The 25,672-nt window shown below is 40.8% G+C and overlaps 2 protein-coding genes across 2 annotated transcripts; both read right to left on the reverse strand.

Annotated features, from left to right (window-relative positions):
- Positions 1–2,308: 2,308 nt before the first annotated feature.
- LOC111654727 (uncharacterized) lies at positions 2,309–12,091 on the reverse strand. The gene is made up of 10 exons (XM_023405853.2): positions 12,040–12,091; positions 10,620–11,120; positions 7,180–7,266; positions 6,437–6,571; positions 5,926–6,091; positions 5,134–5,312; positions 4,334–4,429; positions 3,933–4,075; positions 3,624–3,779; positions 2,309–2,785 (listed from the first exon to the last, which is right to left on the reverse strand). Exons 1-10 carry the CDS (start codon positions 12,089–12,091, stop codon positions 2,723–2,725), a joined length of 1,578 nt encoding a protein of 525 aa, XP_023261621.2. The 3' UTR covers positions 2,309–2,722.
- A 3,000-nt stretch (positions 12,092–15,091) lies between these two features.
- drd2l (dopamine receptor D2 like) lies at positions 15,092–25,460 on the reverse strand. The gene is made up of 7 exons (XM_023405857.2): positions 25,073–25,460; positions 23,454–23,563; positions 21,654–21,790; positions 19,002–19,219; positions 18,104–18,187; positions 17,498–17,852; positions 15,092–16,291 (listed from the first exon to the last, which is right to left on the reverse strand). The coding sequence occupies exons 1-7, from the start codon at positions 25,436–25,438 to the stop codon at positions 16,095–16,097; spliced, it is 1,467 nt and encodes a 488-aa protein (XP_023261625.1). The 5' UTR covers positions 25,439–25,460; the 3' UTR covers positions 15,092–16,094.
- Between the last annotated feature and the right edge of the window lie 212 nt (positions 25,461–25,672).

Genomic DNA, 25,672 nt, shown 5'->3' on the forward strand with positions numbered 1-25,672 from the left:
CAGGAATGACTTAGTAAGAAATTATAAAGGATGCCAACAGTTGGCAACGATGCACATCCTCCCTGTCATGATGTGATAAGAAAGAGATTGAACAGTTTATGATGTGGAGCTACAAGTTCTCCAAATTGCTTGAAACAATCCAAACACCAGGTATTTTGAAAAACTGGCACTTATTTAAAGGGAATTTCATATAGATTTTTTTCTTGTTATTGCACTCTGTGTGAAGTTATTTTTGAAAGCAACCTCCTCACTTTTTGCACAGTACTGTATAATTAGTGTTTACAACCAGTGTACTTCGGTTTAATACCTTTACTTCACACAAAAACTAGTCAAGTTAATAATACGAGCTTGTGAACACAACACACGGTCTTCTTAAAACAGATTTAATTAACTCAGTTATCACAGAAATTTTGACGTTCAAACCGTTGATGACGACTGTGTGATATGGTCGACAGCTGCAAGGAAAGCGAGCAAGTGCACCTTGAGTGGAGTCTGGTTTTGTCAGCTGCTGTAGCCGAAGGTCAAGAATGAATTGTCAAGCTAAAAAAAAAAAAACATCCCTCACCCACGGCAGTGTCTCAATGATACAGCCATAACACTACAGCACAAACAGTATGTTACCTAGTTTTCAGTAAGGGATGCGTTTGGCTGAGAAACTCTACCACAACTCGCGAAGATGAATCCGATAACTTGGTTTGGCTTACTTTAAACAAACTGCAACTTTGAACGTGACAACAGTGACAATTAAGCTAACGGCTAACTCCACCTAGCTCAATTCCCACTACGAGAAGCTAGCAACAAAAATATTTACAAACATAGCTGCTTTTTCTTTTATGTGTTGCACCTGACGGAATGAATGACGCAAAACAACATAAATTAACATGGACCTACTTGTCTGAAGAGCAGTCCTTCCGTCAGCGCCATCCTGGAGCAATACCATCTGGTGGTAGCGCTTAGCGGGTCAACGCCAGCACTTACGCCGGGACAGAAGCGCCTACTCTCGGCTGCTGCGTAACTCGAGCCCTCGGTGTTCGGTCTGAGGCGAAGCGTGAGAGCCAGAGCTCGCTGAGCTGGTTTCACTCTGTTTATAACCGAGCACATCGTTGTTCGTCTATGTTGACCCGACGGCACAATCAGAAAATTATTCCAGGTGGAGCGAATGCGTTGACAGCTAAACAGCCGCACGTGAGCACCCGAGACGCTGCAGCTACGCGCGTGCAACGGTATGTAGCTGCGTTTTCCTCGAGCTTAAAGGAAGATAATGTCCAGTTTCTTACAGGTTAACTGTTGAGTTTAGAGTTGCTTGAAAGTCAGACTCTCACCTTGTGTGAACCTCGAGACTATGATAGTGTCGCAGCGTCTTTCACTTTTACAGCCGCTGTGACTGGTGCTTTAGCCAATACTTGTGTTATTGAGCAACTTGGGTTAATCCACCCGAGTCCTGCAGGTCAGCTTCCTCCTCCACAGTCATAAGCAGGGTAAGTTAAGTTAACGCCGCACACACGCCCACTGGTGTCTGTTGTGGCACAGGAGCGACAGCCACGCGCGGTCATGACACGCGCGCGGACACGCAACCCCACACACAACAATGGTGTCGACTGCAGCTACTGTGGCCTACGTGACAGTTGAAATACTTTATCAGACAGACTCATGCCACCGAAACTAAATCAAGTTACAATGCAACATAAAAGAGTCTTGCAACCTGACGTCATTAAACAAATATATACAGAGGCTTTTTGAGACTATAGTATGTTACTACCCAACCATGCTGGGTTTTTGTTTTTTTTTTCCACATGGCATAGACATTTTGGAAAGGTTCACTTGCATTTATGTATTTATTTGCTTCCTTATTTTATTCTATTACATATATATGTTATTTTTAATCTGTGACAAATATATGTACTGATTAGGACACTATAACTTTGTTATTGATTGCCACAGGACAAATTTTTTTTGTTGGTCCCATGTTGGTCACCCCTGTGCACAGCAGTTTCATTATTTCTCCAGGCACCCAGAAACCACCCACTACTGTATTGACTAGTCATTTAACAGAAATTTAATTGACAACAACTTTGATAACTGATTAATTCTAAGTATTGTAGTAAACTCAACATTTCTGTGTTTTTGACTGGTGCTCAGAATATACTTTAGGGAATAATGACGGGTATTTTTCACAAATTTCCGACCTTCTACAGACTAATCAATCAATCAGTTATTGAAGAAAATAGTTGTCAGATATATTGATAATAAAAATGACCATTGTATACAGACCTGTATTACTTCTATGGAATAAAACTATAATACCCAATGTTTTCTGTGTGTTTATTTCTTGACGCAGAAAAATATGAAACAGTTGATAAAATACAACTTAAAAATAATGGAGCTTAATATAAACTAAAACAGTTTGGATCTTGAAACTATATTTTGACACAAAGTCCCTCTATTAGACCAGGTAACAAAATGAATGATGGAGGTCCTGTCACAGTTGATATTGTACTTACAAATTAATCCATTAAGCCATTGATCAAATTGTAGCCTCTGCAACACTGTCTCTGCTCAAACATATTTGGCATTACTGTACTGCAATTTCTTGTTCCTTAACAGCTGACATAAGCTGATACCTCTGTAATTTATATATAAACCTGTTACCATAATATTGTAGTGATCTTTGTTCATTTTATAACCAACAACAAAAACAAGCAGGTCATTGGCGTCTTTATTGTCATGTGTCTCGGTTGTAAGTGTCAGTGATGGCTGTGGTGGTCTCCTCCATTTCTGGTTTGTCCTGCAAAAAATAAAAAGAGAAAAGGGAAAATGCAAGCATCAAGATAAATTAAAGTCTTACATATTTCCGTGGAGGAAATGTATTTTGTTAAAGTACCTCCTGCCAACAAAAAATCCAAGATATAAAACATTACAGTAATCCTTCTGTCTGTACAACACATTTTTCAATGCTCTCATTCAGCATGTCTTACTGACCCAATGAGTTAATTTACTGTCACTACTATTTATTGACTTGTATTCCTATTATTTGTAACCAATGCTGCCATTATTGTACTCACTTGCGCATAATGCCGAACACTTTATTGAAATGTGTTCAGCATTGTGGTGCATATATTTATCAGCAGATACAGGGAAGAATAACCACATAAAGCATGTCGCTTTCTCAGCTCTTTAAAAGCATTTTTGTCGCTGCTGTATGAGAGAACACGTGACAGGAAATTATTCTCCTTCTTGAGTTCATAGTTCAGAATAAAAAGAATGCAATGTTGACACAGCTTGTAAACCAGCTGATAGCATTTCCATTTCATTTTTACAACAACAGCAAATAAATGAATCCAATCTATTTCACACAGCTGTAAGTACAACATAAAATCATTAAATGAAGCTGAAACGATTAGGCCGAGTTGATTGATTGATTAGTTGTTCAACAGAAAATGAATTCTGACAACTTATAGACCAAACATCTGATTAATTAATTGATAAATAGCTGGCAGGATAATCTATGATTAGAATAATCGTTAGTTGCCGGCCTAAAATAAAGCTTGACTGACTGTGGTCATGACACATTCATACGGGGAAGGACAAACAGGGACAGACAAGGATATTACTTTATACAGTACCTCTATATATCTTTCAACCCAGTGGATCATTTCGGTTACTCTACTGTAGACGCCTGGTTTATTTTGCCGTCCACAGCCCTCTCCCCAACTCACCACCCCTGCCAGCCTCCAGTCCCCACTGGCTGTCTCACAGACCAGGGGTCCGCCACTGTCTCCCTTAAAACACAAAGAAATGATATAGTAAACGTTTTAGACCATATGACAAATGTATGACCGTTTTACCTGGTGATCTATTGTTAAGCCAACAAATATTCTTCATAAACTTTTTTGCTAGGTTTATGAGGAGGTTTTATGTCACTGGGTGTATACCTGGCATGAGTCCACCCCTCCCTCCATGGTGCCAGCACAAATCATCCGGGGGGTTAGGTACACGCCATAGGCACTCGGGTGGGAGCAGGCGGACTGAGCTATTACCTTGACCTGTGCCTGCCTTAGCTCATTTGACACAAAGCCTGACAAAAAAGAGGAATAAATTAGTATTTAAGTACTAATGTAAGAAAAAAAAACGATGACTTGAATAACTTATAAGCCTTGAAAAGTCCACAAAGAACTTGGCTCAGCCATTAGGATATAGGATGTAGTTGGAACAGTTTAGAACTTACTTTCATTGTAAATTACTTCAGTGAAATGAAAGAACTGAGACCAAAGTCGGTGCTGTCGGGTTCAAAGAGCATAATTAGAGAGTCTGTGTCAGAGTAACACTAACACACCTCCTTCATGAATATATCCCCAGCCTGTGATCCAACAGGCTGCTCCAGGAGGAAAGGACTCGCTCGGGCGGGGTAAACAGACTGGTCGCACCCCACCTGCAAACAGCACACAGTAATCAGACCGAAATGTAATCTTATGTTTATGAGCAAAGCAATAGAGACATAAAACTTATCACACAAGTTCCACTTAGAAAATATTTATCTCTCAAGATAAATGACACACACACACACACACACACACACACACACATATATAAAACCCATGATTACTTATTTGGGCTACTTTGGCAATACAGTGATAGCAAATACTGCCCCCCTCAGGAAGTACTAGGAACTTAGCAAATACAAGTGAATAACAAATAATAAGTAAACTGAATATTTACTTGGCATTTGCTGAAGGGATCTGACTAGTCACCATATTTCTCCACAAGATTTGGTAAAACATTTAACAGTTAATTTTTCCAAAATAGACTAAGAACATCGTCTTATATAAGATTAATTTTGCACCATTTTATTGATTGTAGTTAAGAATATTAGTACCAAAACATAATGGAGTAAACTGCATTATGAATTTTGACAATGCTTTTATAATAGAGAGACATTTTAGAAACTAGTAATATCCATATGAGAATATCTAAGAATTAGTTTAGTTCAATTTAACTTCAAAATAGTTAATACAATTCTTGGGAAGCACTTTCAAAAAGTCTTAATAGTTTTATATCTTGAAAACACAAATTCAAGAACCCGTTAATTCATTTCAAACATCTGTGTGTTTCCTGGTGGAGCCCCCTGTCTCTTACCTCTCATGTGCATGTCAGTGACGGTGCGCAGCAGGCCCACGTCATAGTCGTTGTTGTACGTGTTGAAGCGGGGGTGGTAGAGGACCTGCAGTGCCCTGTAGCGTTGCCCCAGAGAGCTGTCTGCGATGCTCACTGTGTCCACCACCACCAGCCAGGCAGCCACTTCCAGCATGTTGTTCCTGCAGAAACAGCAGCGTCACGGAGACAATTGTATTCTGAGTTCAGTTCAAGTCGATGTTTGATCTTGTGTGATCGTCTACTATGCTGATGCTGTTTTAACTCTGATGACGACTCGTCTTGATGTGATTGTCTGTATACTATATGTGTTATTGAAACAACACCTCTTGTTCAAATACTGAGCCCAAAAAACTATATATCACAATACCTGCCTGCCAAGCACGCATTGTTGTAGCTATACCCCCTTTTAAATATGGTTAAATGTTGATTTTATTGCATGAGAAAAGTTCCATTGGTTCCATCTCAAAGGCAGGAATAGAATTAGGAAAAATAGTGTGAAAGTGAACCAAATAATCCTTAAATGTATTGTCTGTAATTTCAATTTCGTCATATAAATGCAAGTAAACCATGTTTCACTAAACCTTTAAACCCTCTGGTCAACAATGATTTATCTTTTTGTCAGCAGTCAACAATTTACTGAGCTCAGTAAAGTTTGAGATGTTGATTTCCTTCTGAAAGTTATGGATACACAGATGTGGTATCTAACTTTGAGGTCCCAAAGTGTAACTATACTACTTTAACTCCTTACTCTCATCCCTCATGTCCACCACTTACTCAACAAAGCAGTGAGCTGCAGTGATGACCCAGCGAGGGGAGATGATGGCCCCTCCACAGACGTGCTTCCCTCTCCAGTGCATGCTGACCTGCCAGCCCCACCTGTCACTGGCCGCCAGCGTCCCCCCAACAATGCGCCGTCCATCACTGACCAGAACTGTGCAGTCTGAGAGGATGATGAAGAAGGTGAGAATGAATGCTAAGTGAAAAGAGGCAAAGACAGACAAAACCTAGGTATGCAATGACACTAATAAGACCTTTACGGCAGTCCACAAGGATTATTGAATTCATTAAAAGTATAGGAGCAGTTTAATAAAAGGAATGATTACAGTAATATTCCAGTAAAACCCCTTCCATAATCAGGCTATTAAACTTATGGCCATAACTGGCATAAAGGTTAATGGATCATTAATGATCATCTTCTGTCCAAGACAGATAAGCAGTGAGTTAGAATGACTGACAGCCCTGCACATATCTGCACATGAATCAGCATGATTTTTACATTTCCTACCTGCAGAGATGTTCGCTGTCTGGTTCACTGGATTCTTAGACAGAAAAGGCACCTGAGTTGGGACACTGCAGTTCCCTTTCACACCACAGGGAGGAGGAGCTTCGCCTACCTCAGAGGGGAATACCAGGAACTTGACTAATAGGTAGAAACAAAAGAAAAAAAAAACCGTGAGATGATTCCATAAATAAGGACACAAAACAGACCTGACTGTTCAGAACCTCAGAAAATGATTTTGGGCCTGTGACATCTTTGCAAAATTGCAAAATGCAAAATCCTTTTTGCCCTTTGACTCAGATTTACTGATAAATAATTTAAGATAATTCAAAATTCAAGCTAACACTTCAAATCAAGATCTATTTTATCCTTATTTCATTTAAATATTATCTTCCTAACATCCATGTTCACTGAGGCGTTATTTAAAATTAGTTCGGTACCAAAGCAAAATAATATGACCTGAAAGAATTAAGGTTAGATTATTAGATTAGATTTTTGTTCAGATTGTTGTACTGAGGTGGTGTGATCCAATGTGTGATATTAGAAATTAAACTTTATGATCTGTGTGCAAATACTGTCCGTACAAACTATCTGTCCTTTTGTAATAGGAGTGGTAACCATGTGACGAGGTCTACAATTAAAGTTTTTACCTGCTGAATTCAACGTACTAATAGACTTTCTAGCACATTCTTTATTGGATCAATACCTGTAAAATCTGACCACCAATGGGGACACGTACAGCGTCTTACCTAACAGAGCAGAGGTGATGATCGGGATGATGATGATGGGGAAGCTCACAATCAGCAACAAGTCACGAGATGAACAGGCTTGAGACTCTGCATCTACGAAAGTGAACAGTCAAATAAACCTTTCAAATGTAAGGACGGCTTTGAGATGCAAAACAACTCATTTGTAGGCCCAGGATTGTATGTGCACAGTTCTTCATAAATTTAGTTTGTGCATAAAGTCCTTTCTAAAGTCTTAGTAACTACCAGCTGCTTTCAAGCTTGTGATTTCAATCAGGCTGTGCTGTTAAGTTTCTCAGCAACTAAAGACTTTAGCAATGTATAAACTGGTTGTTAAGATGCCATCCAATTATATATGTGGTTACATAACTCACTCATGTCAAAAGATAGCCTATATTAAAGTGAATACCAGTCCTTTGTAAATTAAGGTATTCGTTTGCTTTATTTATAGTGTTTATGAATGGACATGTGTGTGTTTTAGAAATAACTTACTAGTGTTAATGCAGTTCAGAATGAGTGGGAGAATTAACTGATATCATTTGATTTTAAATAATTTAAGTAATTTGTGTTACATTGCGTTATTTTTGTTATTTGTTGTTATTTGAGTATAATTTAAAAGATGTGCTGTTTGGTGCTGAGCAGCAGGTAGTGTACGCTGGGTTTTTTAGAGGTAACTCACACTAACTCTGCACTGATCTACTGCACTGAGGCTTTTGTGTTGTCACCTGGATAAAAGTGTCTGTCAAATGAGTAAATGTAACTGTAAATATAAAACCACCTAAAATATATAAATACACAGCACGAAATGTATGAACAACACAGAGAAAGAGAAGGTGAAAGCAGGAAAGGTGTATTGTGAGACAAGAGATTGAGCTGGTCAGTGTCGTGTTGAGGATCTTTGGGCTGACACGGTTTAAAGCTCAAACACCAGAAGAGTTTATTCAGAGTGAACCGAGGACACAACACATCCATAATATGAGATAAAACACGAGCTGCATACGATGCCTTGTGGGTAAAAAAAAAAAAAAATTGAAATCAATTTTATGGTTGACTGAGAGTCACCTGAGGCGGAAGAGCGCTGGTGTAACATTGAACCTCTTAGTAGTTTTTGATAAAAGCTTCACGGCTGTGTAGCAGCAGGGAGACTGACGCTGATGTTTTGGTAAATGTTAAGGTGAGTCAATTATTATTATTATTATTTATGCTTATTCGCCTGGAAGAACCTTTCGTTGTATAACTTTTATCGGTTCGATGCGACATACTGTGACACATTCTATAAGTGTACACCATAGTAATATATACTAAACTAAAAAAGCATGAGAAAAAGTGTTTCTTGAATAAAAATAGAGCATAATCTGATAAACTGGGTTTATAATCCACTGTGTGCCTGAAGCTGTGACCAAGGGGCTCATCTGAAACACGTGAGAAATGTAAAAAAAATGTAAAGATTGAAATTTTTATAATTTTTCTCAAATCTTGAAGCGATAAAAGATCAGATTAGGAAAAAGTGTCTTAATTTGATGACCTTGCTGCATGGTACTGTAGTTATTACAGTAAATGGATTTAAAAAGTAAAACGGCAAGAAAATGTTGTGCCATCTATCCACTGCCTCGCCTAAAGCAAATCTGTCTACATCATTTGTTATCATTAGATGGATCAAACATGTCCACATGGCTGATGTGGCATTGGTAGAAAGCACAATTAAGATGAATAAATGACACACCTGAGGGGATTATTAATACTGTAGGTCTAAGAATAGATTTCCTGGGAATGAAGAAACATTTTCACAGGAAGAAAATCTATTTTATTCTATTAGTTAATTATGATGTGATCCAATCTAGGGTGGTATCCTTTAAAAATATATCATGACCAATGGTATCTAAGGCAACTTCAAGTTCAAATCGCAATAAAACAGACTGCATATATTCTCCATCCGACACTGTAGTGTTATCACTGACACTTTACACTGCTGCCTCAGCACTCTCTTAGAAATGCTATTGCATCTATTGCTGATAAGAAACCACACTTGAGATAGAAGGGGTTGGAGTCAGGAAATTATGGATGGCTCTGTTATTTTGTAGAGACAAGAGCAAGGCTGCTTTCTATGGAGAGGCTGAAAAATATACCAAGAATGAAAAATCACAGATGTAAGAGTGAGAGAACAGGAGACAATAAGTTCCAGTGATTTATCTTGAAAAGAAAACGTGTGTGAAATGAAGCTTGACTATAGGACATGAAAGAAGATGGAGCAGAAGTGTCTCTAACACTTTTGAAGAACTGACGGGGCAGAAAAAAAAACTACATTATATAGTTGGTGGTGAAATCTTGGGCCAAATCTTTGCTGTTTATTAAAATAAGTATAAAGGATAAAAGCTCCGTATGTCATCACTTGAAAAGACAAGAGCAGCCAGGGGAACAGGGTGTCCAGGCCTGTCTGTGCAGAAGAAGAACATGGGTGTGTATTCAGTGTATCAACAATAGTCACCTCACATCCTTTACTTTATGATCTGAGAAAATATTAAACTTTTTATAGGCTGTGGGCTATGGATTTCTGGTTTAACATTGGTTGAATAATTCATCCGACAGGGATTAATTATATGTAGGCACAGATCAGATTTTCAGTGGTGCAAGGTTGATGAGTGTAGATCATTAAAGTGGCGGCTTTCACTCAACTCTGCAAAGACTGGAGAATTGAGCAGCTTAATGATTGGTGGAGATGTAGCAGCAACGTGGAAAAAGAAAACTGAACTTGCAGTTGGATGACGTGTTGCCACCTTTACATAGCTCTTTGCTTTTCATTAAAGACACAGATGAAATGTTTCCATTACAGCCTTAATTCTGAGACGGGTCAGGTGGTCCCAACCAAACCCAGTGGGTCCAGGCACTAATTTCTCTTAATTTCCTGTGTCTCTATCCAAGGGTGAAGTTCAATTACTTAATCATCAAACTTTCCTAATGAGAACACATCAAACAACGCAATGTGTTAGCAAGCCCAGCACTGTTAGCCCTGCCAGGGATTCCTGTGACATTTAGCAGCTTGTCAGATTGGGTGTGGAAGAATTTGACTGACTTGCACACAGACCTGACCTCAACCTTATCCAACACCTGGATTGTGACTGTGAGTCGTCCAGCATCACTAACGCTCATGTGGCTCAATGGGAGCAAATCCCAGCAGGCAGCCTCTAAAGTCTTGTGGAGAGCTTTTCCGGAAGAGCAGCTGATTAATGTCCAATGTTATGGAATTATGTTTGGGTGTCTACAAATCTTTTGCCGTATAGTGTTTTTTCTTGTATTGTGATTATGTTTTGATTGCATTTGAGTTTGCTGATTGCTGCCGTGCCTCGGGCCTGGGTTGGTTTAAAACAGAATCCATGTCGGGCCTGACTTTTTCGGGCCTCATTAAAACTACTCTTTGAACCAAACACCCTTAATTATTACCATACCTGGCTGTTCATCAGGGAGATCTTTGGGTAGCATGAGACCTACTGATCCCTCCTCCAGTGGTCCCCCATCTGATGGTTTCCTCTGCTGAACTTCCTGGGGATTATCTCGAGTCTCTGAGGGCGCAGAGGAGGAGGATGAAGCTTCTGGAAGGCAAGGCTCTGATGTTACTTCAGTAAAGGATGAAAACTCTGGGTACAAGTTTCCATTAGCTGTGGGTTTATAGTGGGGCATGAGTGTTAGGACTGTTGAAGGGACCATAGATGATACGCTCAGTACTTCATGACAGGTTGGACTTTGAAAAGATGTCGATGACCAGTGGTAAGGGAGTGGATAGACTGACGGAACAACTGGCCGCTGTGCATCAGAGGTGGTGGTGCTGCTGGTTTGGACCTGCGAATCCATACTCGCAAAGCCGCTGGTATATATAATGAACTGTAGAGTGTGATGACAGTCAGTGTTGATGTTCCACAGGGTGATATTGTGTAGCTTGTAGATAGTGACTGATGAGTGTATACACGTTTTTGTCAGGGTGAGATTTCAGACATGGCCGAGCTGAGAGGAGAGACGAGGAAATGGAAGGAAATCTTTGAATCCTCGGCCGAATCCTGCAAGAGAAGCAAAGGCCACAACCAAACATGAGCTCGAAAAAACTGCATTAGTGAGTAACTTTTGATATATACATACATGTGTACATGTCTGTCTGTCTGTCTGTCTGTCTGTCTACAGTTCAAAAAAGAAGGTTTTGTGAATTACTTCTTTTTAAACAAACGTCACATTTCATTTTGGAAATTACGCCTGGTTAAATTATGAGATGGAATTAATCTGGTTTTCCCAAAAGAAATTTAAAGAATGACTTAACATCCAAATACAAGCTTACTCTGACCAAAGTACTACTAAATCTACAATGAATTGAACTCATGAGCAAAAGCAAAATAAGGCCACAGACAGAACTAAGAATTGTGATATAAAACTAATTACTTATAACTGAGCAATAAAGGACATCTGATTGAACACAGTTCCTCACATCAGTGCATCTTTTACCGACTCAAAACATTTTAACAAGCGCTCTCACCTGAATGTCGTGCTGTACAGATTTGCATGTGTCAACTTCATTTGTATGTGTGGGATTATACAGCTGAGCGTGTCTCCTCCGCTTAAACCGGCTTGTACCACAGTGGAGAAAACAAATGCATCGCTGCTGCGCTGTCAGTGACGCGATCCTGAAGATGCCCGTTTACCCTGGAGCATCTTCTCATCCTGAGATATCTTCCCCGTTACTGTGAATCCATCATCTACAGCTCGCACAGCAGTTCCTCACCTCCTCTCTCTTGCAATTTTCCTCCTTCTCTCCTCAGTTACCACTTAATCCTTTCATTGTTTCACACTTCTCTTCCCCCGAATCTACTCTTCTTCCCCTACTCTCTCCCGCTCCAGCAGTCAGGGCAGTAACAGATATGTGCACTCTTGTCATCGCGCGCCTATGAAATATGCATGGGGATAATTGTGAGCTTGGGTCAGAGTTTAACAACAGAGGGTAATGTACACCACACCACTGAGTTGCTCCCACTCACAAGCACTGAGGAACATAATGGCAGCACAGACAGACACACATACACAGAGTCACGGAGTTTAATTTCACATAGTTGAAGGATATCTATCCAACAATTATACTCCTATTATGAGTCTGAAGAGGCATAATTGTGTGTATGAGTCTTTGTGTGTGCATGCCCGGTCTCCTCTGGGGTATTTCGTGTGTCCTATCATGTTACTGCATAGTGCAAGGTGCTGGCAGTGACGAGGAACCCCAGTCAGGGTGTCACTCAGCATCTGCTAGGTTACATTACTGAACAGACATGCACACCACTCTGTCTACAGTATGATCAACCTGCGGGCTGTGAGTGAACAAACAAACAAACAAACAAACAAACAAACAAACAAACAAACAAGCAAACAAACAAGAAGTGAAGGTATTTCATAAAATACACGTCAAGACAGAAATGCATCATTTCCTAAAACAATGACTAAACTGGTGAAATGTCACAAAACAAATAAAATATGACATTTTACATAAAAAGAGACAAATATATATTTTTTGTAATAGAAATAATCTAAAAAAACACAAAGACAGAAAACATAAAACATAAAACATGCTCAACAGAACAACAGTAAGAGTCTGCAGCTGTGCTAGCAGCTCTGTGAGGCTGTATGTTGGACAGCAGCACCGCAAGCTACATGCTAATGTCAGCATGCTAACAGTGACAGTAATGCTAACATGCTGATGTTTAGCAGGTGTAATGTTCACTATCTTAGTTTAGCATACTAGCATGCCAACGTTTGCTAATTAGCAGTAAACAGAGAATGTCATTGGTTCCATCTAATAGTTGTTGAGACATTAAACCCAAAACAACGGTGGTGGTAGAGGCAAAGTCAGGACATTACCAAAGTCAGTAGGATTCATCCTCTGGAGACCATGAATTTGTGCTAATCCATCCAAAAGTTGTTGAGGTATTTCAATCCAGAAGCAGCGGACCGGCCAACATCCACACAGCCATGTTGATAGCATATGTAATTCTTTATTTTGTATTTCTTTAGTGAAATGTTGTTATTATTTGTTAGTTGGGTAACATGTCACTGTTTTCTATTTTCTTGCAGTCGCTGGGTTTTCACTCGTGCCAAAAGATTTCCTGAGCTGCTGCTGTGATTTTATTTCCTCTGTTCAACGTTTCTTTGTTTACTTTGGGGCCACCTCAGATAAATGATCTATAATACATAGGCCTATACACATTTTCCTGTGCAGATATTTAAAAAAATATCTTATTCCTTGCTTGTGGTTTAAAATGTGATTGAGTTGTATCCTCCCCATCTGCTCATGACACTGGCTGAATGAATGAATAATAAAACATGTAGGCTTCATTTGTGCCTGAATTGGTGTCAGAGTCCTTGTTTACTCCTATCAGGCTGACTGGCAACTTGCACCAATCTGAACTCCTCAGATATACGCAGCTCTGCCAGCTTCCCCTCCTCGAGGCGTCAGGCAGGGGAGGAGAGGAGGACCTCTAGTTCAGCTTCTCCACAGTTTCCAGTGATGCAGCAGCATTTGCAACTTAACAGAATTTGTTTTTCTCTGTGCACAGAGGCACATCGGTGGGGTTTACCGACAGAACAGCAGAGCTACTGTCAGGAGGCTTTTATATCTTTTCCTGTGACAGTCAAACTTTCTGGCACTTGGGAGCTTGGATCTTTCATTACTGTCATGTGTGGCTGAAAGGTGACACTGACTCCAGGAAGTGATTGCAGTGATATAGGTTGTAGGTTATCAGGTTCCTAAAAATATCTGTACATTCAAAATCCTGCAATTTTTTCTTAAAAGGTCCTAGACTGTGTTTTGGCTTCTTGAAATTCTATTAATGGCATTGAATGATATTACAGTTTTGGCAGTATTGACAATTGGGGAAATAAGCTTATTTGCATTTGTACAAAGTGCCAGATGGGAAGATTATTTGTTAAATATGAAGCTGGTGAAGCTGGAGACAGTTAGCTTAGTGTAAAGACTGGAAGCATGGGGACATTGTAAAAATATGTTTTGGTTTTAGGAGGGTTTACTGCCACATTCATGTCTTATTGTTTCAAAGTAATAAAATTGATAATAAAAATAACATATGTCAACCTCTGAGTTGTAGTTCCAAGTCAGAGATTTGTCAACAAAACAGTGACTGCACAGCCTCCATCACTTCCAGCAACATCTAAATAAAATACAACATTAACAATGTGTTCAGGCTGGGAAACTAGTGCGGACTCCAGGGAGTCGCAGCTCCCAGCCAATAAACAGTCAGGCACATAGCTGCTTGTAAAAACACAGTTCATCCTTTTTAAAGTTTCGTCTTGGTTTGGATTAAACAGGTGAGATATTACATGTTGATTGGTGAACTTTTGAGGTGCAGTTTTTATTATTATTAAACTTTGAACAGAATTATTTTTGCCATTTATGCTATTTGGCTAATTGAAAAGCTAATGTTACTGAATAGCATGAAAATAATGAGTAAATGGACTTAAAGCAATTAAAACAACTCTCAAATGGTCAGAGGCAGGATGTGTTTTCAGTTAGACAAAAACATTTATTTCAGGGGCCCAGGCCATGAATCTTTTATATGTTTAACGCAACGTATCTTTAGCAGAAGGACGAGTAAAAAAACATACAGTATATGCACATCTTCCAATCCCACTATTAAAAAACAGGAAAAAACCCATGGCAATATTTTGCACCATACTGATAGGAAGGACGTAGAAGCTTAAAAAACAAACACGATGCTCATCTGAGATCCTGACCGGTTCTGTCTGAAAACCACCTGCTCAAATGTGCAAAATACCTGTGTGACTTTACACAGTCACTGGGGCTCTTAGTGCTTTTTACTACCTCTGCGCCACTGCAAATGTAATATAGTAAATTGCTTTCTAGTTTTACTTTCAGTCACGCTTTGCAGAATTGTTTATTTATTCCATTCCACTTATTTTATCTTATTTTACAAGAAATACTATGTTTAATGAGCATCTTGGGTAAAAACAGAAAATCTCTGTTGACACAAGAAAAGTTGTTTCAATTCATTATGACGGCGATTATTTCAAAACGAAGTACAACAGTTGTGATTCGTGTTCTAAACCAGTTAAAGGATTATTTACAAAACCAAACTTTACACGTATGTACACCCATTTAAAGCAAAAAGTGTTTACATGGAATTCACCGTCTGCTGAATCAAATCAATAATTCTGCTTTGATGTAACTTCAGCGAGCTGTAAGAAAGTATGAAAAATGATCAATCCATGAGTGTGAGAATGAAAAACAAAAAACAACAACAAAAAACAGTTTGTGCTGGACTCAGACGTCAGAGACTTACACCAGACCTTCGAGAAAGACTAGCACATGCGAACAAATAACAAGATGCTGTTTGTCAAGATTACAAGGAAATACAACAGCGAGAGTCCGACACGGATCAAGTGTTTCGATAAATTGGGAAAACAGTCACGTCTCAGGGAGGCTCACATAGGTGGAGCCCTGCTGTCGGGATGCTGTGGCAAGATCCGCAGTCCTCACATATTCCCTTTACAGAGTATAAGAACACAACGCAGCGCATGTCTCCTTTTCCAGTCTCCCGCTTGTTTGTGTTTCTTGTAGCTGTCTTTTATTTGCCACGCACCGGTTCTTTTTACCATCATCTCTAGCCGTTTGCTTCTTCTTGGGTCTTTCCCCAGTTTTGTCTGAGCTGCTGGTTTCAATTCTCTCATCTTTAATTTTCCAGAAAGCTATTATGGCTTTACCTCATCAGTCTCCCACTCCATTTTCTCATCCCTCTCTTCCTGCGTATCAAAGCATGATCTTATTTTCCTTCTCTTCCACTCACTCTCTCGTCAGATCTCAAACAAATGCCAGGCCTTTTTCTTTTTTTCTTGATAGTTGACACTTTTCATCTCCGTGGCTCTCAGCAGTGCAGGATCTTGATGAAGGCTTTGCGAAACTCAATGTTGAAAGTGGTGTAGATGATGGGGTTGACGGCACTGTTGAGGTATCCCAGCCAGGTGACGGCGCTGTACAGTGAGGGCGAGATACAGCAGCTCCTGCAGTGGGCCTTCAGCACGTGGGTCAGGAAGAAAGGCAGCCAGCAGATGATGAACACGCCTTGGAAACAGGACAGGAAGTGGATTAGTGGCTCCATATGGTTGTGACACATGACGCAAAGATATAATTAATGAAATATCCTGCCAACTTCTGCATTTGTGATGAAACAATACATAAATAGGAAAGCTAGACAGATAGAGATGAGAGAGATGCAGCAGCAGTGTCACATAAATCACAAAACAGATGACAAAATACAATCAAATGAAAAGCCACAAACAATGGAGGCCATGAAAATTTAAAGATTTAACAATTTGTCTCTTACTGAAATAAGTACAACTTCCTTTTTAAAGGTTTTCTCCAAATATGGATCAAAACCTTCCATCTAAAGAATGGTAATATAAAAAATAAATAGAAAAGAAAAAGTCAAACTGCAGAGTATTTATGCACAAAAAGGTATTTTATAATCAGATTTTAATCTGGTTTGTCTGGTAATAATTTATTTTATGGGTCCTGTGTATTCCAGCTAATTTCCTGAAACCTTTCAAAATAAATTAGCTGATAGCTGAAATTGATTTAGTGTCAGTTGCTACAGTTATTACATACCTTCTCATTTTATCAGATAAGAATCTTCTGTCTCAGAAAACTGTCATGGAGTCTGTTAATGAACTATTCTTCACAATCTTTTTCCTAAAATCTCAAATATATACAGTATATATATGAAACTTAAAATCACAAAAAAGATCAAAGTAAAACTGAATCGTGTGAGATAACCGGATTTCAGAGGGTTTAAAGGAAAAGGTCAACATTTTCAAATGTCCACCTATTCACTCTCTCTAGAGAGAGAAAGTTTAGATGAGAAGATCGATAACAACCAGATGTAAAGTGTTGACTATGAGCTCCAGAGGTGCGGAGAAGTGAATTGTGTGTCTGTTGGATAGAGCTAGGCTAGCTGTTCTCCAGTCTTTGTGCACAGCTAAGCTAACTGTCCCCCGGCTCCAGTCACATATTTAACAACTCGATATGAGAGCGGTGATGTTCTTCCCATCTAATGTTACATCCGTCATCTATGTTCCTCAAAACGTTGAACTATTTCTCCATCTCTTATCTCTTATTTGAGGATATCAAATGTAGCAAATTTAGTAGATGTAGACCAGTTTGTATACAAAGTAGACAGCTACACACACACACACACACACACACACACACACACACACACACACAGGCAGGGAGAATGTGTACAGTTAGTCTGCGCCTCCCTCCGCTCACCGAGCACAATAGCGAGCATCTGTGTCGCCTTCCGCTCCTTCTGCTGCGACAGCCTCCCTCTCACCCTCTCCTTGGTGATCCCCCATCTCTCTCTGCCTCCGCTACGCTCCCTCCATCCCTCGCGTCCCCTCATGCCGTCCTCGAGGGTGGGGGGGCGAGGCGTCAGGGCCGATCGTGTCACGGTTGAAGGAAGAACCGGGGTAGGTCCAACTGAGATGGACAGGGAGATCCTCGCCCGTCCCGAGTGGGCGGAGGGCTGGGGAGCAGGGGGAGGAGCCTGACTCTGCTCGGTCTGCGGCAGGAACTGACCCGGCTCCACTTCGAGGGGGTGAACCACCGCCTCCTTCACCAGGGTCTGACAAACAGAGAGGGAGGAAGGAGGGTGAGGGGCGTAGGCATTGTGGGACATTCAAAGGTGCGGGTGCTTGATTGTAAAGACGAAACAAGGGTGGGAAGAAAAGGGACTCAGTGGGACATTAATGGATGTGGGACGGAGAGGAGGGAAAACAGGAGCATCACTGTAGAAGTAGCAGACTGCATGAGGACAAACAGCAGAGTGACGGTGAAGAGACAGACCCCTCGCATCGACTTGGTCAACACACTCACCACTTTCTTGCGCTGTGGGGCCGCAGTGGCAGGTCTCAGGATCAGGGTGCATAACTTCACATCTTCTGGTTGTGTACACTTATTCTGGAAGAGAAGGAGAAGCTGTGGTGACGAGGGGGATCCTGGAGAAGTTGATGAAGATGCTGGATAATTTGAGGTTGATGCTGATATCAATATTTAAAGAGTAAAAAAATTATAACATACAAATACATTAGTTGATACGGTTTTTGACAACCCCTGAAATTTAGTTGGATTTCTGATTACATATCAGTCAAAATATACACATATACACAATATTGATATAAGCTAAAGTCAGCCATTATATTCAAGTTACACCAGAGTAATACACTGTTACTGCTCTTGCACGGTGGCCTTGTGTGTTGCCTCCACCAAGGAGGTTGTGTTTTGTTGGTTTGTTTGTTTGTCAGCAGGATTATCATGGGGCATGGGGCAGGGAAGAACCTGATCTGGTTCTTTTGTTTCAACAACTTTAAACATCAAATTGGTGACTGACATTAAAAAAATGTCTGTTATTGTGGAAATAACAATAATAATATCATTTTAGCCTTCAACCTGACTTACTCAGTAAAACATACAAGCTGGTGGGTCAGTCGTTACAACTCAGCGAGTGCAGCTTAACATTGTTGAAACCTACAGAACTTTATTTTGAAATCTAGAGAAGATCCCATCGTTTTCGGAAAAATTTTTTGGGGAAGACTGTGTAAAATTATACACAAGATATGTAGACTATTTCAATGTGATAGCATGACTACAGCACGTAGAACAACGAAGAGCTGGAACCAGCTGATGCAGAATAATGTGATGGTGTTAAGTGTGTCAGACGCAGGCATCATCAAAACACTTGACACTTCAGTCGACATCCCATTACGGATTCTACCTTTCTGTGCCGATGACCCTCTCCCGCCTCTGCGCCGCCTTGTGTGTGCAGACCGTGTCTGCGCGGCGGGGCGGTGCGTCTGCCTCGTTTGCGCAGCACCACGCAGATCTGCGCGTACACCAGCAACGTCACGATGAAGGGAACGTAGAAGGACGCCACAGAGGAGTAGACCACGAAGGCCGGGTCGGCAAAGCTGCACGTGGTGCCTTCGCGGCTGGCTGATGGAGAGAGGGAAAAGAGGAAAGTGCAGAGAATGAATATTGTACAGAAACCTTCAGAGGATTTTTACGAGATTTAAGTTTTGTTTCAGTTTCTTCAAATCATGTTTCTTTGTGGCCCAAGATCTTGTTTTGATCAGAAATATGTTGAATGAAAAGGTCAAAAATTTGGGTAAATATGCTTATTCGCTCTTTGTTTGTCTGTCAAATAAGTAGTTAGAAAACAACTGGAGCCAATCCCAGCTGACACTGGGCGAGAGTGGGGTCAACCCCATCCATCACAGTGGCTCACAATTTAGAGTCACCAACTAACCTAACCTGCATGTCTTTGGACTGTGGGAGGAAGAAGGGACCCAGAGAAAAACCCACGCAAGCATGAGGCGAACATCCAAACTCCAGGCCGTCAGAATCTTCTTGCTGTGAGGCGAGAGTGCTAACCACTGTACCACCGTGCCACCCACCAACGAGATAATACACGTAACTTTCCCCCTGCTTCTTCCCTGGCTGCAGCTGAGTGCTATCGATTTTCACATCTAACTTTTAGGAAGAAATCAAATAAGAGTATTTCCCCAGATGTATTTTCTACTATTTTCTTACATTGCAAAAACAAAAGCTCATTCTTGACCTTACAGAAACATCAACTGAGAAAACAATCTCTCCACAGGACGCATTTAGTAGCAGCTGGAGGTTCGTACCACATGATCTTCATCAGCAGATGGCGTTTGGCCAGTTGTTATTAAATTGTAGAAATTCAAATTTCCATTTAACGACTTCCCAAACACACTGGCTTCAAAAACTGACCTTGTGGAAAGACTGGTTTTCTTCCATTTGCTGAAGCAGACTGTGTGAAATGTTCCAAAGCTCCAGAACAGCTACTAATTGGACCTTGTGTTGTACACTCAATAACTGAAATTCATTTGTAAGGCAGTGATGATGCACAAGCCATGCAATTTGATCATTTAAGTACAAACACTGGCACAAGAACCGAATGAAAATCTCCAAAGACACCGTTCAAACTGCTGTAATCTGTGAGCAACCCATTACTGAGGAGAGTGGAACAGATTTTAGTTTGTTCTTACATCAGTCAGAATCTTGCAGTGTTTATACCCACAACTGAGGGTGTCAAACTCTCACATCACTTCTTGTTTTCCACTTACTCTAAAGTGGATTCCTTTGAGTTCAGAGCGAGCACATTCAAAGCTTAAGTTCCTGCTCACAGGCGCCTTCATTAAGGCGGAGGTTAGCGGCGGAGCCTCTTCACTCCTGATCCTTCTGTGAGACAACAAACGAATGGAGGATTATGTTGCCACTTGTTTGCAGGGCAGACGTCACCTGTCGCTCCCGCGATGGTAACAACAAACTGATACTGATGTTACTGAATGCTGTGTATCTCTGCGCTAACGGATATGCTAAGTACAAAGTGTGCTGATTTACTGCACGCTAAGGTTTGTTAAATGAGCAGACGTTTGGTGTCTGTTTATCATCTCATCAAAGATTGAATTTCAGGGACAGATGGACCAGGATGCTGCAAAGGCTATGTACCTAAGTTAAAAAAAATACATCTCTGAACAGCTGAACCTAATCTTCACTTTTTCAAACTAGCATACATTACAAGAAACTTTTTTTTCCACTACGTTTTTCTTTACAGTGGCTTCAACAGTAGAACAAAATCACTTTTCCTCTAAAGAAAAAGGTCTTTTTTTCTTACATATGACTGGGCAGCAATAATGAGGAAATTAAGCAATAAAGGCTGTGATTCCAGATGTTACTGTGAGCTAGTAACTATTACAACAGTAATACAATGAAAATATCTAGGGTGTCGTGGAAAGTCATAGTCAAGTCATAATTCTTTAGTTAGATTCTGTTCTTTCAATATTTGGGGGTGTTAGTATTTAAAATAACTTTAAAAGTAATAGTGTTATTGTCTGTGTTTTTTCCCCACTGGAGCTTGAAGGTTCATCAGTGGATGGATTTTACTCAGTTGTCGTGGAGATGTGTCAGCTGTTACCACGTTGAAGTAAGAATGGAATTACAGCATCAACTGCTGTCTCAGTCTGATTGCACGCTAAGAGATTACATCCGTGGCAAAAAAAAAAACTGGAGGAAGAATAAAAGGGAAAGAGAGACAAGAGAAAGATGGTGATTGCTATCATTATAATAAGAACGTATTATTTGGCCTCCGTATTGTTACGGGGTCGGATGTGAGCCAGCTAGAGGCTGGCTCCAAGAAAACTAGCTCAGCGTCTCAGCCTGTCACTTCCGCTTTGACGCACAATATCTAATGTTTTTTTTAAGTCAACACTGGGCGTGTAGATGCTGCCAATCTCAGCTATGGACTTTCATTATTTATGGAAAAATGACAAAGCACATTTGTGACCAGCGGTACGCACTGCACAGCCCCCTGTTTCGTGGATGGATCGCATGTAGCTCTTACCAGTGTTGTTGAGTCCAAACAGTAAAGGGCAGGAGATGGCAAAAGAGAGGAACCACACCACAGCAATCATCACCGCCACCCTCCTCCTGGAGCTGTATCTGGTGTTGTAGAGCATCGGCATGGCCACCGCTGTGTATCTGCAGCACGAGCACATACGTGAAACGCACAAACGCCTCTCACACACACACACACACACCGTGCCTGTATTCGGACACACACTAATGCATCCTCAGACTTCATTGTGACATTCACGCATATTTAAAAATAAACTCTGCAACGCTTGATTGAGAGCCCAGACAAACAGACAGACTAAAGCTGTCACTGCTCGTTTCACAGCCACAAGGACACAAAAACTGGCAGCATGTCAAAACCAATTAGAGTCTGTAAGTGCAGGTGTGAGCAGTCTTCTTCAGTGAGCCGCTGTAATCCTGACTGCGGGCAGAGGGTCACGGACAGAAGCACCCAGTTACCCACGACACTACAGATGAAACTTGGGGTTTCGAGAGATTCAGTTTCCAGGAAGTCTTTGTTGTTTCAGGTGTCAGACACTGTGGCTGCAGCACTTTAGTGTTTCTAAAAAATTCTTTCAAAAAACGCCCCTCAGGAACATGTGTCAGTGTCGTGAGGGAGAAATGATGCAAGTATTGTGCAGGACAATGAATTTACTTGCAGAAGTTGTTTTTGTTTAAAGGGATAACGTTGTATTTTGTGAGGTATTTTTCTCTAGCTGTACACAGCCACTTTGAGACGACTAAAGGACAATATTGCATTTGAACTGAATTTACATACACGTGAGGCTGATGGGAATGTCATTAGTTTTGCAGGTGCACTGCACAAACAGAGATCTTGGGCTGATGTTGGCGCTGGTTGAAAGATCAGGAGAAGACTGACACACCAGCATTACCATCCTTAAAACATCAGCGGTAATGATTAAACAGTAATTACACTAAATATGATTATTTTATTTGGGGCTATGCTAATGCTAATAAGGAGGGCTACGACTCCTACACTGTTAATCTGACGTGGATGTAAGCAGTCTAAAATTAAAGTTGCCAGCACATTAACCTTGCTGTCATTTGCAGTCAGTGTTTCCTATTTAACTGCTGGGGCTTGAGGCCCAGGCAGCTTTCTGACTGCAGCGTGTCGTCTACAGCTTCGACAAAGCAATTGAGACTCTATCTTTAGCTATCGCATCAAATTACACAAGTCTAAACTGGTGCAGCCTCGATATGTCACTTTATGAGAGGAATTAGGACGCAGCTGCAGACGGCCTGCCCGCTGGGCGTCTGGTCACCTCCCCTTCGACCCATGAGGAGGGCATCAGGTGGAAGACCGCATCACCGAACACATTCTCCTCGACCCACGAAGAAGAAAATGAACCCTAAACACTGCAGAGGACATTGTAAAAAAGACGCAGCGGAAACCTGTCTTTACCTGCTGACTTCTGCACTGCGGCTCTGTGAAAGCTACGATGCATCTTTATAGTGTGTACGCATAAATGGAGGCACATGTGTTTCCTACTCAACCAGTGAAGATCGAGGTTTCGGGTGCAAAGTAAAGAAATGACTCATTGATTTACCGTCTTTGTCCTGGTCCTGATCACTTAAACATATTTATCATTAATGAACCTTTTCTCTTGCTGAGAGGGAATTTTGGGGGAAAAGGATCAATAGTGAGAAAAGACAGAAAAAATGATGAGTGTTGGTTAAAAGCCCAAGACAATGAGACGACACACATCATCAGAAAAGAGGAACACATCCCGCACAGAGAGGAAAACCAAGAGCTAGAGGGAGAATCCACCTGTCGATGCTGATGGCACACAGGTTGAGGATACTGGCAGTGCACATCATGACGTCCAGGGTGAGCAGGATGTCACAGTGGATGAGACTGAAGCGCCACTCCCCCACCACCTTTAAGAAGACAGAGTGACACATTTTTTCCTTCGCCTTCATTTTTCAACCTGTTTGCTTTTCAGTGACTTTTATTCTGTCACTCTTTTCATACATTTGGGCCAAAAACAATATGTTGTCAGACTAGCGGAGCAGCATTAATATTAACCAGACCGGATCACTCTTCAGTACAAACTTATTCCTCTTAAAAGAGTATCGTTAATATTTAGTCCCAGTTCTTCTTTTCTGTGGGCGATTGTGATTCGCTTCTGAAGTCAGCCACGTTAGCCACGAACAGTTTCATTGTCCAATATCATGATGAAAAATGTGGGTTTGTTGTTAGATTTGAAAGTATTGGATGTAGTAATTAGTATTTTAGCCTCTAACATTATTCTTTCATAATCAGTGAGACACGACTCATAATTATCAGTCAGCTGTTATTAGTTAATTTATTTTATTGGGTGAGTTTCTTGGACCTGCGTTGAACTCCTTTCAAAAACTATTGACACAAATACTTGAGACTGCGGTTAAAACAATTTTTAGCACTGATTACAGCTAATTAATACGGATGAATAAATTAATTAATCAATAGGAAAGTAATCTGCTTCTTTTATTGAAAATTGATTCATTATTTGAATCATTTCTCGTGCAACAATGTCAAACATTTCCTGATTCCATCTTCTAAAAAGGGGGAATATGCTGATCTCTTCTGTCTTATGTGAAACCAATTATGTTTTTGTTTTTTGGGCTGTTTGTTGGACCAAACCCAAAGATAAGATAACTTTTAATTTCCCACAGCACGAGAGCAGCCACAGCAGAAACTATCATGCAGAAAGCTGCAGCAGCATCAGAGTGATGCACGACGCAACACAACTGCATTCATTTAATTAAACATTAATTGTTTTTTATTGTCACGCTGTGAATTTGGTGCCTTTCTAAATTGAACATCCCTGGGTTTTGTCCTGTTGACGAGACAAATGGGCATTTACCACTATTTTCTGACATTTTAAAGACGATTATTATCTTGATTCTCCATTTATTGGTCGATAATATTGTTATTTCCCGCAGCCCAAGAAGACGCATTCAAACATCCAAAGATATTCATATAAGGAAAGCAGCAAATCCTCACATCGGAGAAGCTGGAACCAGAATATTTTGGCTTCTTTTTTTCCCAAAATAACTAAAACAATGAATCAATTATCAAAAAAGTTGCTGGTGAATTGTCTGTAATTTGACTGATTTATTAATTGATTAGTTGCTTCAGCCCTAAAATGGTCAACCAGGAGAATAATTAGCAGATTAAGTGATAATGAAAATAACTGCATAACCATTTCATTAAATGATCAATTACATTTAATAGCCATGACTAATACAAATCTGAAACCGATCTGAAACTATTTTGCTGACATGGAAAATGACATAATCTCAAAGAGAAACATTTATCCACGTTTATCTCAGAGGGTCAGAGCACCGACGCTGCAGAAATACAATTAACGAAAAATAAAAACAAAACTGCCAACATACACGCACCTCCAGATAGACGCCCCAGGGCATGACCAGCGTGGCCAGCAGCAGGTCGGACACGGCCAGGGAGACGATGAGGTAGTTGGTGGTGGTCTGCAGAGCGCGCTCCCGAGAAACCGCCACGCACACCAGCACGTTACCGAACACCACGCAGAAGATCAGGAGCACCAGCAGCACGGCGTAGAAGTTGTACGGAGGAGAGGAGGCCGACGGAGAGCTGGTGCAGTTGGAGGAGGTGAGCGAGGAGGAGGTGGGGAAGGTCACGGGGGAGTATGAGGGGTCATGGGTGGCAAAGACAGAGAAATTGTGCTCTATGGAGGAGAGGGGGAAGGAGGGAGGGGATAGCTGATCTGACTCATTCAGTAAAGTCATGATCTCGCTCAAGTGGACATGGTCAAGCTGAAAATGGATGACACAAAGAGAGGAAGAGAAAAATAATGACCCCGGGACCCTTCATTGCTCACTGTGCACTCAATTCAGTGTTTCACTATAGATCCAACACAGATTAGCTCCCGAGTCTGACAACAGGGGGAAATAAGAGGAAAAAAGGTTACTGTGGCTGCAGGGCTGGAAATCTGTCTTTGGTCTCACCTCAGTGAACTTTGC

This window comes from Seriola lalandi, unplaced genomic scaffold (genome assembly GCF_002814215.2).
Source record: "Seriola lalandi dorsalis isolate HSWRI2012SDOR001 ecotype SW California unplaced genomic scaffold, Sedor1 jcf7180002054287, whole genome shotgun sequence".
In the NCBI taxonomy this organism is placed as follows: Eukaryota; Metazoa; Chordata; class Actinopteri; order Carangiformes; family Carangidae; genus Seriola; species Seriola lalandi.

What these genes read in the sequence shown, in the direction of transcription:
- LOC111654727 (XM_023405853.2), bottom strand. Translation starts at nt 12,091, where the DNA reads ATGACAAGAGTGCACATATCTGTTACTGCCCTGACTGCTGGAGCGGGA. An exon ending in GACAGCGAACATCTCTGCAG is followed by an intron (nt 6,092 to 6,436) that starts GTAGGAAATGTA and finishes TCATCCTCTCAG; the next exon opens with ACTGCACAGTTCTGGTCAGT. An exon ending in GAGGGGTGGACTCATGCCAG is followed by an intron (nt 3,780 to 3,932) that starts GTATACACCCAG and finishes TTGTGTTTTAAG; the next exon opens with GGAGACAGTGGCGGACCCCT.
- drd2l (XM_023405857.2), bottom strand. Translation starts at nt 25,438, where the DNA reads ATGACTTTACTGAATGAGTCAGATCAGCTATCCCCTCCCTCCTTCCCC. An exon ending in CCTGGGGCGTCTATCTGGAG is followed by an intron (nt 23,564 to 25,072) that starts GTGCGTGTATGT and finishes GTCTTCTTAAAG; the next exon opens with GTGGTGGGGGAGTGGCGCTT. An exon ending in GTTTGGACTCAACAACACTG is followed by an intron (nt 19,220 to 21,653) that starts GTAAGAGCTACA and finishes TCTCTCCATCAG; the next exon opens with CCAGCCGCGAAGGCACCACG.